This window comes from Pezoporus flaviventris, unplaced genomic scaffold, assembly GCF_033815535.1.
Source record: "Pezoporus flaviventris isolate CSIRO_AGI_PZ_B2104156 unplaced genomic scaffold, CSIRO_AGI_Pfla_v1 ptg000015l, whole genome shotgun sequence".
NCBI lineage: Eukaryota > Metazoa > Chordata > Aves > Psittaciformes > Psittacidae > Pezoporus > Pezoporus flaviventris.
In genome coordinates, this window is record NW_026892563.1 from 44,794,472 (window position 1) to 44,806,509 (window position 12,038).

The 12,038-nt window shown below is 38.8% G+C and overlaps 1 protein-coding gene across 1 annotated transcript in view; it reads left to right on the plus strand.

Annotated features, from left to right (window-relative positions):
• CIP2A (cellular inhibitor of PP2A) overlaps positions 1–11,241 on the plus strand; it is a 22,025-nt gene extending 10,784 nt beyond the window's left edge. Inside the window, exons 13-20 of the mRNA XM_061454383.1 lie at positions 419–537; positions 2,835–3,027; positions 4,825–4,899; positions 4,983–5,093; positions 5,839–6,035; positions 9,160–9,242; positions 9,762–9,901; positions 10,966–11,241. Coding sequence (XP_061310367.1) covers positions 419–537; positions 2,835–3,027; positions 4,825–4,899; positions 4,983–5,093; positions 5,839–6,035; positions 9,160–9,242; positions 9,762–9,901; positions 10,966–11,136 — 1,089 coding nt within the window. The 3' untranslated portion in view covers positions 11,137–11,241. The remainder of the gene's footprint in view (positions 1–418; positions 538–2,834; positions 3,028–4,824; positions 4,900–4,982; positions 5,094–5,838; positions 6,036–9,159; positions 9,243–9,761; positions 9,902–10,965) is intronic.
• Positions 11,242–12,038: the final 797 nt, after the last annotated feature.

Genomic DNA, 12,038 nt, shown 5'->3' on the forward strand with positions numbered 1-12,038 from the left:
TGCTATGTGAATAACTGAAGAAGAATTGCTGATAGTGCACCTGGGTCTTGAGCAAGCCAGGGAGTGTTTGTGTGTATGGGTGCAAGGTCAGGCTCAGAAGCAGCCTGGGGAGTTTATAGAATGGAATTTATAGTGACTGAAGACAGTCGCTGTGACTGATGTTGTCTCTGTTTGGCTTCATAGCTCAGACCCGTATCTGTATACTATATATTGCCATGCTGTACCAAATAAAGACAAACAGAACACAAACTGAACTGGAACTAGTTGTGGAAGCTCTGCGTGCGTGTTTGTATGTGTGTTTAGCCTCATTCTCTACAGATGCCTCAATAGGCCTTGATACTGTGATGTCTGGGTGGTTTTGGGATTTTTTGTTGTTGACTGTTATATCTTGTTTTGACCACAGCAGTTTCTTTTTTAGGATCCACGCTTGATTACACCTTTGACGTTTGCTTTAACATCAGACCGCAGAGAGCAAGTCCAAGTGGGACTTGGAATATTGTTTGAGGCTGCACCCTTACCAGGTTTTCCTGCCATAGTGTAAGTTTCTTTTTATGACAGACTGGTAGGATTTGACATTTTTATGGGGTTAGTGATATTGATGTTTCTTGGCATGTTACTTGTCTTTATATGTAGTGAAGAAACTAGTGATCTCGGAGGGCAGAAGGGAAGAAATAGTTCAAATGCTGATGATGTTCAATTAACATGGATCCTAGAGAGAATAATGGTGTCTGACTTCTGTCCCTCAGAGTTTACTTGCTTGTAGTCCGTGCTTGGAACTTTCTACTTGGAGTGTGTCTAACATTCTGACTGTCAGATTGCTCTTTCTGCTGAACTTTGACAGGCATGTCACTCTTCAGTTCCTAAAGCTTTGTTTACTCTTTGTGTAGTAACTTCCAAGAAAGAACAGTCTAGGATAAGACACATGCAGATCAGGTAGTATTTAAGGTGGTCTAAATAGGGGGGAAAAAATACTGAGAAACTCTATTTGATGGAGTCTCTCTTTGCAATCTCAAAAACCAATCTGAAACTTCTTCCCTTTTTGTTAGTCCAGCATTTAAAGCAAAAAAGTAAAATAAAATAGGGATTTCTCGAAAGGACTTCCAGATCAGATTTCTTTTTGGCATTTCAGCTACTTTTTCGAGTGAAAGGTTTGTAATATAACTAAATTATCTTGGAATCGTGACTCTATTACTGCTTATATTGGAGAAAAAGAAGGTGACCTAACCTGATCATGGTGATTTGCCTCATTGTGGTTTTTTGGTTGTTTTTGAGAAAGCTTGTAAAGATAGTGGCGTTACAGGAACTTAAAAAACCCTGCTCTGCTCAGCCCAAGTGGGATCGCATCCGGAGTAGTGTGTCCAGATCTGGGCTCCCCAGTATTTGAGAGATACAGTCATACTGGGGTGAGTCTAGTGAAGGGCCATTAAGATGTTGGAGGGATGAGCATATATTATTCAAGGTGAGAGTGCCGAGATTGGTTTTGAGGCAGCTTGGGGAGTATCTTATCAGTGTGTATAAATGTATGATGGAATGGAACGGAACAAAGAAGATGGAGCCAGAGCCTTTTCAGTGTGTCCATTGACAGGACAGGAGGTAGGCACAAACTGAAATACAAGGAAAAACAACTTTTAAATTTCTTTAGAAGGGCAGGGGGGAGGACACAATGAAACCAAAAAAATCCCAACAACTTTTACTGTAAGGGGAGTCAAACACTGGAAAAGGTTGTCCAGAGAAGTTATAGATATACTGACACAGTTATAGATATATTGATACAGTCAAAACTACTGGACATAGTCCTGCGCTACCTGCTTAGAGCAGGAGAGCTACGAGATGATCTGTAGAGGTCCCTTTCAATCTCAACCATTCTATTATCACATGGTTTTATGGATACAGGAAACATTTTTATAAAGGCCAGTAACAAATAGTCTGGCTGGAAGAATGAAGGATCCGTACAATACAATATGCCTGGAGTCACACAATGGAATAGCCAAATAACATGTCTATAAACGGAAGTTAAAAATAGGCTTTGTTCACTTACAAAGCAATTGAGACAGCACTTCACTGAAGTGGCTGGGATGACTTAGTAAGGAATTTATTAGTAGCAAAAGGTTTTTGACCGGTGCTTCAAAAATCAGCTCTTTTGATTTCTCTCCAATTTGAAACACGTCACGAGTAGCTGCCTCTAAAATACCAACCACAAGTTATGTGCATACACTGGAATACACTTAATGTAATTACTTCTGTCTAAGCTTTTGTGTTCTGTTCCCTGTACGGATTTTAACTGATGGCACTTTCTATTTAAATGTTTACATTTTTGCTAAAATTTCCAAAATAAAATGTGCTGTACTCAATATCATATTGTAAAATAGCATCAGAGATAAGGAAAAACTATGATTTATCGGTAGCACTCTGCCTTTTCATGATTTGATCTTATTTTTGTGCCTAATAAGAGTTCTTGCCCTTCTCAATCTTCCTACTTACAAACAGTGGCCTAGTTAAGTTGAATAATGATATGTGAAATAACCTGTTTCTCAGGCTAATAGAGACAGGTGATCTCTTCTGCTCAAGAAGAGCTAAACACCATGCCCTTTCTGGCAGGGTACTGCATTTGTTTCTAAAGGTTACCTATGACAGGCTTTAATTTTTCTCTGCCTTACGTAGAAACAGTTTGGACATGTGTCTAATACCACATCGTAATGTGTGGTAATGCAAATGTGACTGTTGTGTAATCTCTTTTCAATGAAAGAGAAGGTAGGTTATGAAATGGTTCTCATCTTCAGTCCTTGCAATATTTGTAGCAGCTTGTTTCATTAATAGTCTTGGTGTTTATACAGGCTTGGTGAAAGCATTGCAGCAAATAATGCTTACAGAAAACAAGAAGCGGAGCATGCATCAAAAAGGATCCAGCTGCTTTCACCCGTGACCAGCGTTACTTCGGTGAGGTGTTCTTCATCCTGTCTTTCAAGTGATGAATCCACAACTTCAAATATTCAGGAATTAATACAAAAACTTCATTCTGGACTTGAGGTTAGTAGAATTGATATACCCTTTTTTAAATACTTGACACTTTTTACTGGGGGAACAGCGCAGACATCTGAGTGTTAGGCTGTAGCGCACGTATCGGTTGAGTCCAGTTTAGATTCCTGCCTGTTTGGAATGTGCTCCTTTTACTGAGCTCCTGAGCAGAATTCACTGATGATTTTTTGTGGTACATCAGAAGTAGTAGGGGCTCCTTATTGAGATCTCTTTCTCCAATAGGCTTACCCATGTGCTTCTTAGCTGTCAGATGTGGAGGCAGGTGTCGGATACAGTTGCAGCTGCCAAGGCTTGCTGCAACGCATGCAGGGAGCCTCTTCTTCCCACTTCCTAAGAAATAGCCTGTGATGAAAAAGAGATGATATGCTGCTTTAGAAGAGTATGGAGCATCTCTTGTATGCCTGAACACGGACACGAACATTTTCCTTCTTTCCTGTAGCTGACTCTGTAATGTTTCCAGTTAAATTTTTTGTGGCCTTCTTGGAAATGCACTATTATTACTTCAGAAAAAAGCTTTCTCTTCCCTCTGCAGCAACATGCATGGTGAATGAGGCACCAAAACAAGCCCCACATACAGTGTGCTGCTTTGCAGGCCGTGCTGTCAGATACTGAATGTATTTCCTCTTTCTCTTTTCTGTACAAAACAAGTTAGCAGCTTTGTAGCTACTTTAGACTGAGTGATGGATTGTTGCTTCTCTTTTCTTTTGGCTTAAAAGAACAGTATGCAGATGGGGAAAACGAACAACAGAAAGTGCCTGATAATGGCTTGATATTTGTATTAGTGGCATTGCCTCCAGCCTTAGCTTTGCAACTATCTTCTGTCTTATAATTGGTAAGAACGAAACTCAGCAATCTATTGATTCCAGTCAGAATCAGAATTAGAATAATAGTGAAAAAGATTAAGTGAGTCTTGGTTAGCTTACTTTGTACTCTGACACTGAATGCTCTCATTGATCATCCTTTTCAGGATAGCACATGACAGCCTGTAGGTACATTGCTGTGTATACATTAATGTCAGTTAAAGCAGCTGTGGGTGCCTGGCAGCACTAGTACAGCAGCTTCCAGGTGTGACAGGTTGTAAAGCTGCTTCAGTTTCTTTTAGAGGAGAAAGTTGTTGCTGAATTGTTGGGTGAATCTTGTCTTAAACCTTCTAATTAGTAGAACTTTCCTTTAAAAATCAGTATACACATTCACTTGAAATATGCACTGCTTCATCTCTGTGTGTTGTGTGAAGCTCAAATGTGTGAAAGAATGTAATTGAGAAGACTTTTAATAGTATTACTGTACAGAGTGAGGGGAGTGAAGGGAACTCACAGAAGCTTTTCTTAGAGTAGTAGTATCTAAAAGGACATAGAGATCACAAGTTTGCAAGCAGGCAAAGACACTACTTGTTTCCTACTTGAGGGCAGGAAAATGAGCTGAGAACTGGAGCTGCACGGGGTCTACTGTTAGTGTGCAAGAATCGTACATTCTTGGTCAAGATAGTGCGAAGATAGTACCTTCTCAGTAGGTGTTTATTGTAAGAACCGCTGATATAGCTTGCATTTGGTTATGCGTAAGCATGAGCATCTGCTCAAAACTGGTGTTATAGTAGCACTGCCTAAGAAAAAATATCTTGAAATCACCAAGTTGCTTTTTCACTTGACTTTGGGCGTATATTTTAATAAACACTTAAGACTTCTGTCATGTATGGTTAATTTCCTCTAGTAAGTGGGTAAACTTAGTTCTGTTCTGTTCTCAGAATGACTTTTCTCAGCATTTTCTGATAATCTGTATGTATTTCCACAGATGAAGGAGTCGTTCACTGATCTGAGGATATCTGACATAATGGATGTCTATGAGCAGAAGCTGTCTGCGTTAGCAGTGAGTACAGCCTGATGTGTATGGGTACATTGCTGTCTGTACATTCGGAAAACGTTAATGAAAAATGTTCTTCCTATGTACAGTCTAAAGAAACTAGGCTGCAAGACCTTTTGGAAGCAAAGGCAGTAGCTCAGGCTCAGACTGAGAGGCTGATGACTCAGTACCGATGTCAAAGAGCCCAGGCTGAGTCCGAGGTAAGTAGCATGCGACTTCCTTCTGGGACTCTGAGGTGGGACTGAGTAATAACTGTCTGGGTAGCTCTAATTGTGATCGCATGAGTGGAAACTCTACAATGCTTAGTGTAGCTATGCTTGGAAGTTAAGGCAATCTTCATTTTTATTATGAACGTCCCATTTTCCTCTGGATTTTTCTTTGGAACAATTTTCTTTAATGTCCGTTTCCTTATAGGAAGGCAACAAAACTAACCTATTGTCCTGAGTATTATTCCTTAAGCATTAGCGTTAATTTAATAGTAGTAATCTTGAAAATGAGTATAGCCATGTACTAGAATTCGATGTAGAATTTGCTGGTATACGAATAACTGTTTCTTGTTTGTGCCTTTTAATCACTTATCTGAGATGAACTTTCAAATAAAGCTTGCTTCCATGGAATATGTGTTTGAGGTGTGCATTGAAAACTTGGAATAATTTCTATTATTTAAAGGTTATAATAGAGATTGGACTGCAGATTGCTGAATATGAAGCATCATCTTCTACTTTCTTCCCTTTCTGCTCACACTATCTATAAAGGAAGCCAAAGAAAATCAGTGAGCAAATTAGCTTTTAAATAATAAGTGAGAGAAATAATTAATGTAGCTGATGGCATTTTAGTGTTAGATCTATGGTCTCAGATATGCCTAGTACAGAGTGACTTGTGAAACAGAATAGTTTGTAACTGTGGGGCTTTTTTTTGTTGGTGGGGTGTCCTTTCCACTTGAAGGCGAGAACTCTTGCTGCAATGTTGAAGGAGGCAGAACGAAAAAATGAAGAACTCAGTGATTTGCTGCAAGCTCAGCGGACCGAATCTGAAAGAGCCCAGACTGATATAGAACAGCTTTTCCAACACAACAGGAAGTTACAAACGGTTGCAGAAGAATATGAAACACTGAAAAAATCCTCTGCTGATCATCTTCAGAGGTAAGGCATGTAAGATCTCCAAGCAAATACTTGGTACTCAAAGGGTGAGGAAGCCCTTTACTGGGCTAAACACATTAGAAGGGCAAAGTACATGCTACTTAATGTTGTTTGGTGAAACATTCATTAGTTTTTCTTCTATATGCTTATCAATGAGACTAACTTTAGGCATTCAAGAAGTTACTATGTTAAATGGAATGAGAACCAAAGTTTAAGGTCCAGTTCAGGAAATAGCGTGACTTTTGTATAAAAGGGAGCATTGTTCTCTAGGAAACAAAATTAACAATGCTTAGTTTCTGTTAGTATTACACCATACTGTTGATGTCTTTCTTTGCCCTTATGCTGTCTTGACTACATGCTGTAAGTAGTCTGGAGAAGCAGCCAATAACAGTATGTCTGCATAAGGTAGAAGCTTGCATCTTTGATCACTTCTGTAGCAAATTTGATTGAACTTGGGTAAAAGTGAGGTAGAGAGGAAGGAGGCACCTTGTGTGTCCAAATTATTTATAAGCATAATTTCTTCAGGATTTTAAGCTGAAAAAAGACATGTGAAACACACAAAGTATCTAAAGATAAAAACTATTTATGAAAAGAGAGTGTGCTTTGGAAGAATAAAGGCTCAAAAGAGCTTTGGCTTTACAACTCACATGAGCCTGTCTCGTCACTAGGTGTCAGCAAGGCAAAGCAGCTGGTGAAATTGTCAGCAAGTTTCTTGCTTAGTAATGGGAGCAGCCATTATGTTTGACAGTTTTGAAGGTATATTGCTGCCAATAAGGGAGCCACTGAGGGAGGAAAAATGTATACAACTTTTGTCCATTATGGGGTGTTTTGGATAACTATCTGGTATGGCTGCTGTGGAAGTATCTCCTTCTTTGCTTGAACTGTATGCAGTCATACTCTGCAGACGTGTGCTTGACTGATTAATGTGAAATAAACCAGCCTCAATTTGGTATCTGACAGTTTTACGTTCTCCAAAGCAGGCATAAAATAACTTTCTGATCTTACAATGTGTTTATAAAGCAAAGATTTATGTTCTAAACAATCTGCACACTTTAAATATGCTGTTCCTTAAAACAAAGTGGATAACTGACATCAGGGGAGAAAATTTTCCTCTTGGTAGGAAAATGGGAAAACATTTGCTTAGAGCATGAGATCTACCTCATAAACTTGTATTAAAGGCATTCTGTATTTTTACAGTGTGTTCAGTTTTGATATCGCAAGACAACGGTCACAGACTTGACTTAAAAAGTCCTTTAGAAAGATGACTGCAAATAATTCATAGCAGTTTATGTTAGTCAGAGTTCTAAAGGCATCGGTATGTTTTGTCTGTTCTTAAGACTTTTCTGCTGGAGGAAAGTTGCTTCCTGATCCTTAATATTTAAGGATATGTAAGAGATCCAGTGTTGAATGGCTTGTTGGGTTGGGGTATTTTAATTCCTCCAAGTATGTACATTAAAAAAAAACAAAATAAAAACAACATCCCAACTGCCACCAAAAAACCCTCAACTGCCACCACCCCCCCAAAACACCTTGCTTTTAGTTTGAGTGGGATGGTTGCACAGATGTTATCAAGTATTTTTATTTAATGAACTGTTATATTAAAGTAAAAGCTCTTGGAAAGCACTGAAACTCTTCAACCATAGCCCCCTAATTCATTTGTACGTATGAAACCACTGAATGACAGCATAAAGACTTACAGATTATATGCTATTCACTAAATAAACAGAAGCAATGAAGAAATTAAATGAATCACTCTAGCAGCAGAATGATAGGTAAGTCAAATTTGCTCTTTTTAAAGCAAATTAAACAGTAAAACTAAGTAGCATTTTATCTCAATTTTTCAATTGAGCTTTAAGTAACGTCTGAGAAGTGGAGTTGGGGAAGCAAAAGATAATTCAGGGTTGGTTTTATATGTGTATTTTAGATGAATACACATGGTAGTGACTTTGGTTAATTTTGTTTGCTCCTGTATTGGGGTTGGGGAGGAATACCCAATATGCTGATAGGCAGGCTTCGTATTCAGTTGAGAAAGAAAATGCTGTTCTTGGCTTTCCTTTTAAAGTTCATTTCATCCTTCCAGGCTTTTGCCTTGTCACTAATCAGAGCAATCCAAATCACTGCCTTGAGTTCTGATCCATTTGGAAATATTTTCATACGGATACCTGAGTTTGCTACTGAATAAATTTGGACACTTAATTTCAGTGGTGCAATATCCAGCTCAGTGTAATTGGGAAGATATTCAGGTGGCAGCTGCTCCTTTTTAAAGGCAGGCTGGGGGAGCAGTTGTTGTAGAGATACTCTTGAACTGTCATGAATAAAATGTAGACCATGGAAATTAACTCTGTACCTCTCTTGCTGCAGGCTGCAGCCTAGAAACTGGTAGATAGGAAGTGGATGAACAAGTCAGCAAGAGTGACAGCAGATGCCATCTAGGCAAAGCAAGTGGCAGATAGAGTATGCCTTAGAAATTAGGCCAACTAGTAATGGAAAAGGTAGATTAGCTTCACAGGTGACAACTGTAATGCTGATAGATGACAGTACCTTTATATTAAATTATTGTGGAAACTAAGTATTCTCCTATGTAATGAAGACTGAAATAGCCGTATATGTGGATTTTGGTGATATGAAATCGTTGGGTTTACCTAGTGTTCTGTGACAATCTGGAATATAGTATTGGAAAATCTTTATACATAGATGTGCTTGCATGAAGCAGGCTTTATTAATGGTATTGTTGACTCAGGAGCATACTAAGGTAAAACCTCAGCATCCTTAATCACCAGTGGCAGTGAATTTTGACTTTGCTTGAATGATAATTTCAGTTCTGCCATTGTATTTTGGATGCTTTGTGGCTGTAGTCAAAAGCAACAGTTGTGGTATTTAAGCTCCAGACAGTAACTTTTTCAGTGGTTTCTACTGTGTTTCCCTGATCAGAGAAAGGAAATGACTGTTCCATGGGGGGGAGAGGAAGTAAAATCTGTCTGTGCTCACACTCTGCAAATTCATAGGTTTGATTTGAAGCTCTTGACAGGAATTGGAAATGATACAAAAGTCATTCTAGCTCCTTAGGATAGAGAAATGGTGGCAGATCTCCTTTTAATCATTAAAGTTTATTTCTCTGCAATTTTAGGATTGCTGCACAGTTGATAGAAAGCGAAGATCACAGAAAAGAATTACAGCAACAGCTACAGGAGAGAGATGGCAAAATAGCGAGTAAGTCACTTACCTAAATGTCACGGAGCCTAGAGAGCTAACTGGATTAACTTGATGATGTTGTTATGGGTTCTGGGTAAGAAGCTATGTCTTACTAAGTAACTTGTAAATCTTAGTTAGCCAGGGATAGCCAATTTAACAGTTGACTGAAATGAATACAGATTTATCTTGTTTAGGAAGGATACATAAACTTGATTTCCTAAACTACATGGAATTCACTGAATGCCTGCGCAGCATCATATTTCCCTTCGGGATCTTTTTACAGCATGTCCATTGAAACTGTTTTCTGCAGGGACTGCAAATTTTACAAGAGCTTAATTTAACTCTTCTGCAAGTATGACTGGAAGCAGTTACTACAGATTAGCAGTAGGTGGCACTACTCAGTAATTCAATTATTAGCAGCTGTGTTGAATCAAAAGAAAACAGGAGAAACAAGCCCCAGAACCTTGTTTCCCAGGCAATGCAGTGTATCTTTTCTAAGTTTGGCAGCCCATCTTTTAATGTGTTCGTTTTCTTAAGCTTTGCAACAGAAAATAAAAGTTCTGGAAGAAAAACTGAAAGCACATCAGAAAGAAAAAAAAGATATGGAACAAACTATAGATATCCTTAGGAAGGAATTAAGTAAAACGGAGCAAGCAAGGAAAGAGCTGAGTATCAAGGTAAGGCATTACTTGCACCTGCATTCTAGAGACCAGAATTCTAGATATCTATTTAACTGTTAGAGTTGGTAAACCTGTATTTTGGTGGTAAAGTAGCTAAAGAAAGAGCAGGAAGACAGTCTCTCCACTTTAATTTTATACCTTTTGAGTCGTTGAGCTTGAATTTAAGAGAAAAGAAGTCAGGATCAGGTTCTAATGGGCTGTATAAGACATGGTGTGTGACTACAGAATATGTTTGGAAGGAAGGAAAAAACCCGAAAGCAAACCTGTAGAACAGTATTAAGAGAAGGTACCGCACTCCTCTTTAATAGTTTTGACTGCTGTAAAATGTGGATTAGCTTACTTTTTCCCCTTGCTTGCATCCTGAATTAAGGTGCATGTGCTACATATGTGCACACCAAAATGCATCTGATGTTTTTTGGTCTTTGAAATTTTAATAACTGATTTTGTCTCTAAGAAAAATCCTGTCCGTTTTCAAAACAGAGACCTGTTTGGCTATACCAAGTTAACAAAATAGTATTTAAAAAAGGCAAAACTAAATCCCTCAAACTTCAGTGCAGCCTCTATGTCCTTGCCTGTAGGTAAGGCTCCCTGTAAACTCGCAAGGCAGCAATTCATTTTCATGCAAACTGATCAGCAAATGCAAAGTGTGCAGTCTGGCAAACATATTTGCTGTATTTCCGTTCCCTGGAAGCAAAGCCTAATCTCTGCAGGCAGTATTATCCAGCATATAGCAAATATTTCCCTTGTTCTTGGTAAATATTTGCTGGTGTGGGGCTTGAAATGACATGTGGATGGCTTAACTGTGAACACTTGTGCTGCTGAAACAGGACAATGATATGGGAATTGGTGGTTTCCCGTGGTATCATTGTGTGGCAGTTGCTGCAATCATTCATGTGCATCAAATATATAGCTGAGAGATTGCCAAAAGGAGCTTGTAAGTTTAAAACTACTTTTTAATTTACTTGCTTAAACTGACCACCAAGCCACTCAGCTCACACTGCATTATGCGTGCTTAGCAGTTGGTAATGGAGGAAATGGTAACATTTTGTTTGCTTCTGCAGGCATCTTCTCTGGAAGTTCAAAAATCCCAGTTGGAAGGACGCTTGGAAGAAAAAGAAGCACTTGTAAAACTACAGAAGGAAGAATTGAACAAACATTCCAACATGATTGCAATGATTCACAGTCTAAGTGGTGGCAAGTTAAGTGCAGAAACAGTGAACCTCAGTTTATAGGGCTTTGTTTTTAAGACTTTAGTATTTTATACATATGTGCGAGTATATGTAAAGATGTTTAAACCTGAGGAGAGCACACTGTCTGACTTGAAAAAAAGAACCAAGCAAAAACCAGCTTTAGTATCAGTTAAAAAGAAAAAGTAGTAACTGTGGAAGCTTTGATCTGAAAAAAATGAGCTATTGTGTAGCAAATAGTTCTTGTGATGGTCTTCATAGAACTATGATCACCTGTATTGGGAGCTGCATGCACCTTTTGCTGGTGACTGTTTTTAAGTATATATAGGGAAATGAAAGCAAAATAGGAGTCACTACCAACTTTTCTACCTGTATATTCTTGTATTGGCTGCCTGGCAAGGAGAATGGTTCACAGGTTAAGCACTTCTATAACCTTATTTCAACTCTTCTGAATATCATATTTCAACTCGTCTGAGTATCATTATTTGTGCAGTGTTGCTTTCTAACGTTTAAGATAGAAACATAAAAATAAAATGGATTTTTTTTTTCAATTAGAATATGTTATGTTGAAAGCTGTATTTATCAGCGTATTGGTGCAAGTGCTTCATGCAGTAAATATAGAATCATAGAATAGTTCAGGTTGGAAAGGACTTTAAGGTCATCCTGTTTCAACCCCCCTGCCATGGGCAGGGACACCTCACACTAAACCAAGTCACCCAAGGCTCTTTCCAACCTGGCCTTGAACACTGCCAGGGATGGAGCATTCACAACCTCCCTGGGCAACCCATTCCAGTGCCTCACCACCCTCACAGTAAAGAACTTCCTCCTTATATCCAATCTAAACTTCCCCTGTTTAAGTTTTAACCCGTTACCCCTTGTCCTGTCACTACAGTCCCTAATGAAGAGTCCCTCCCCAGCATCCCTATAGCCCCCCTTCAGATACTGGA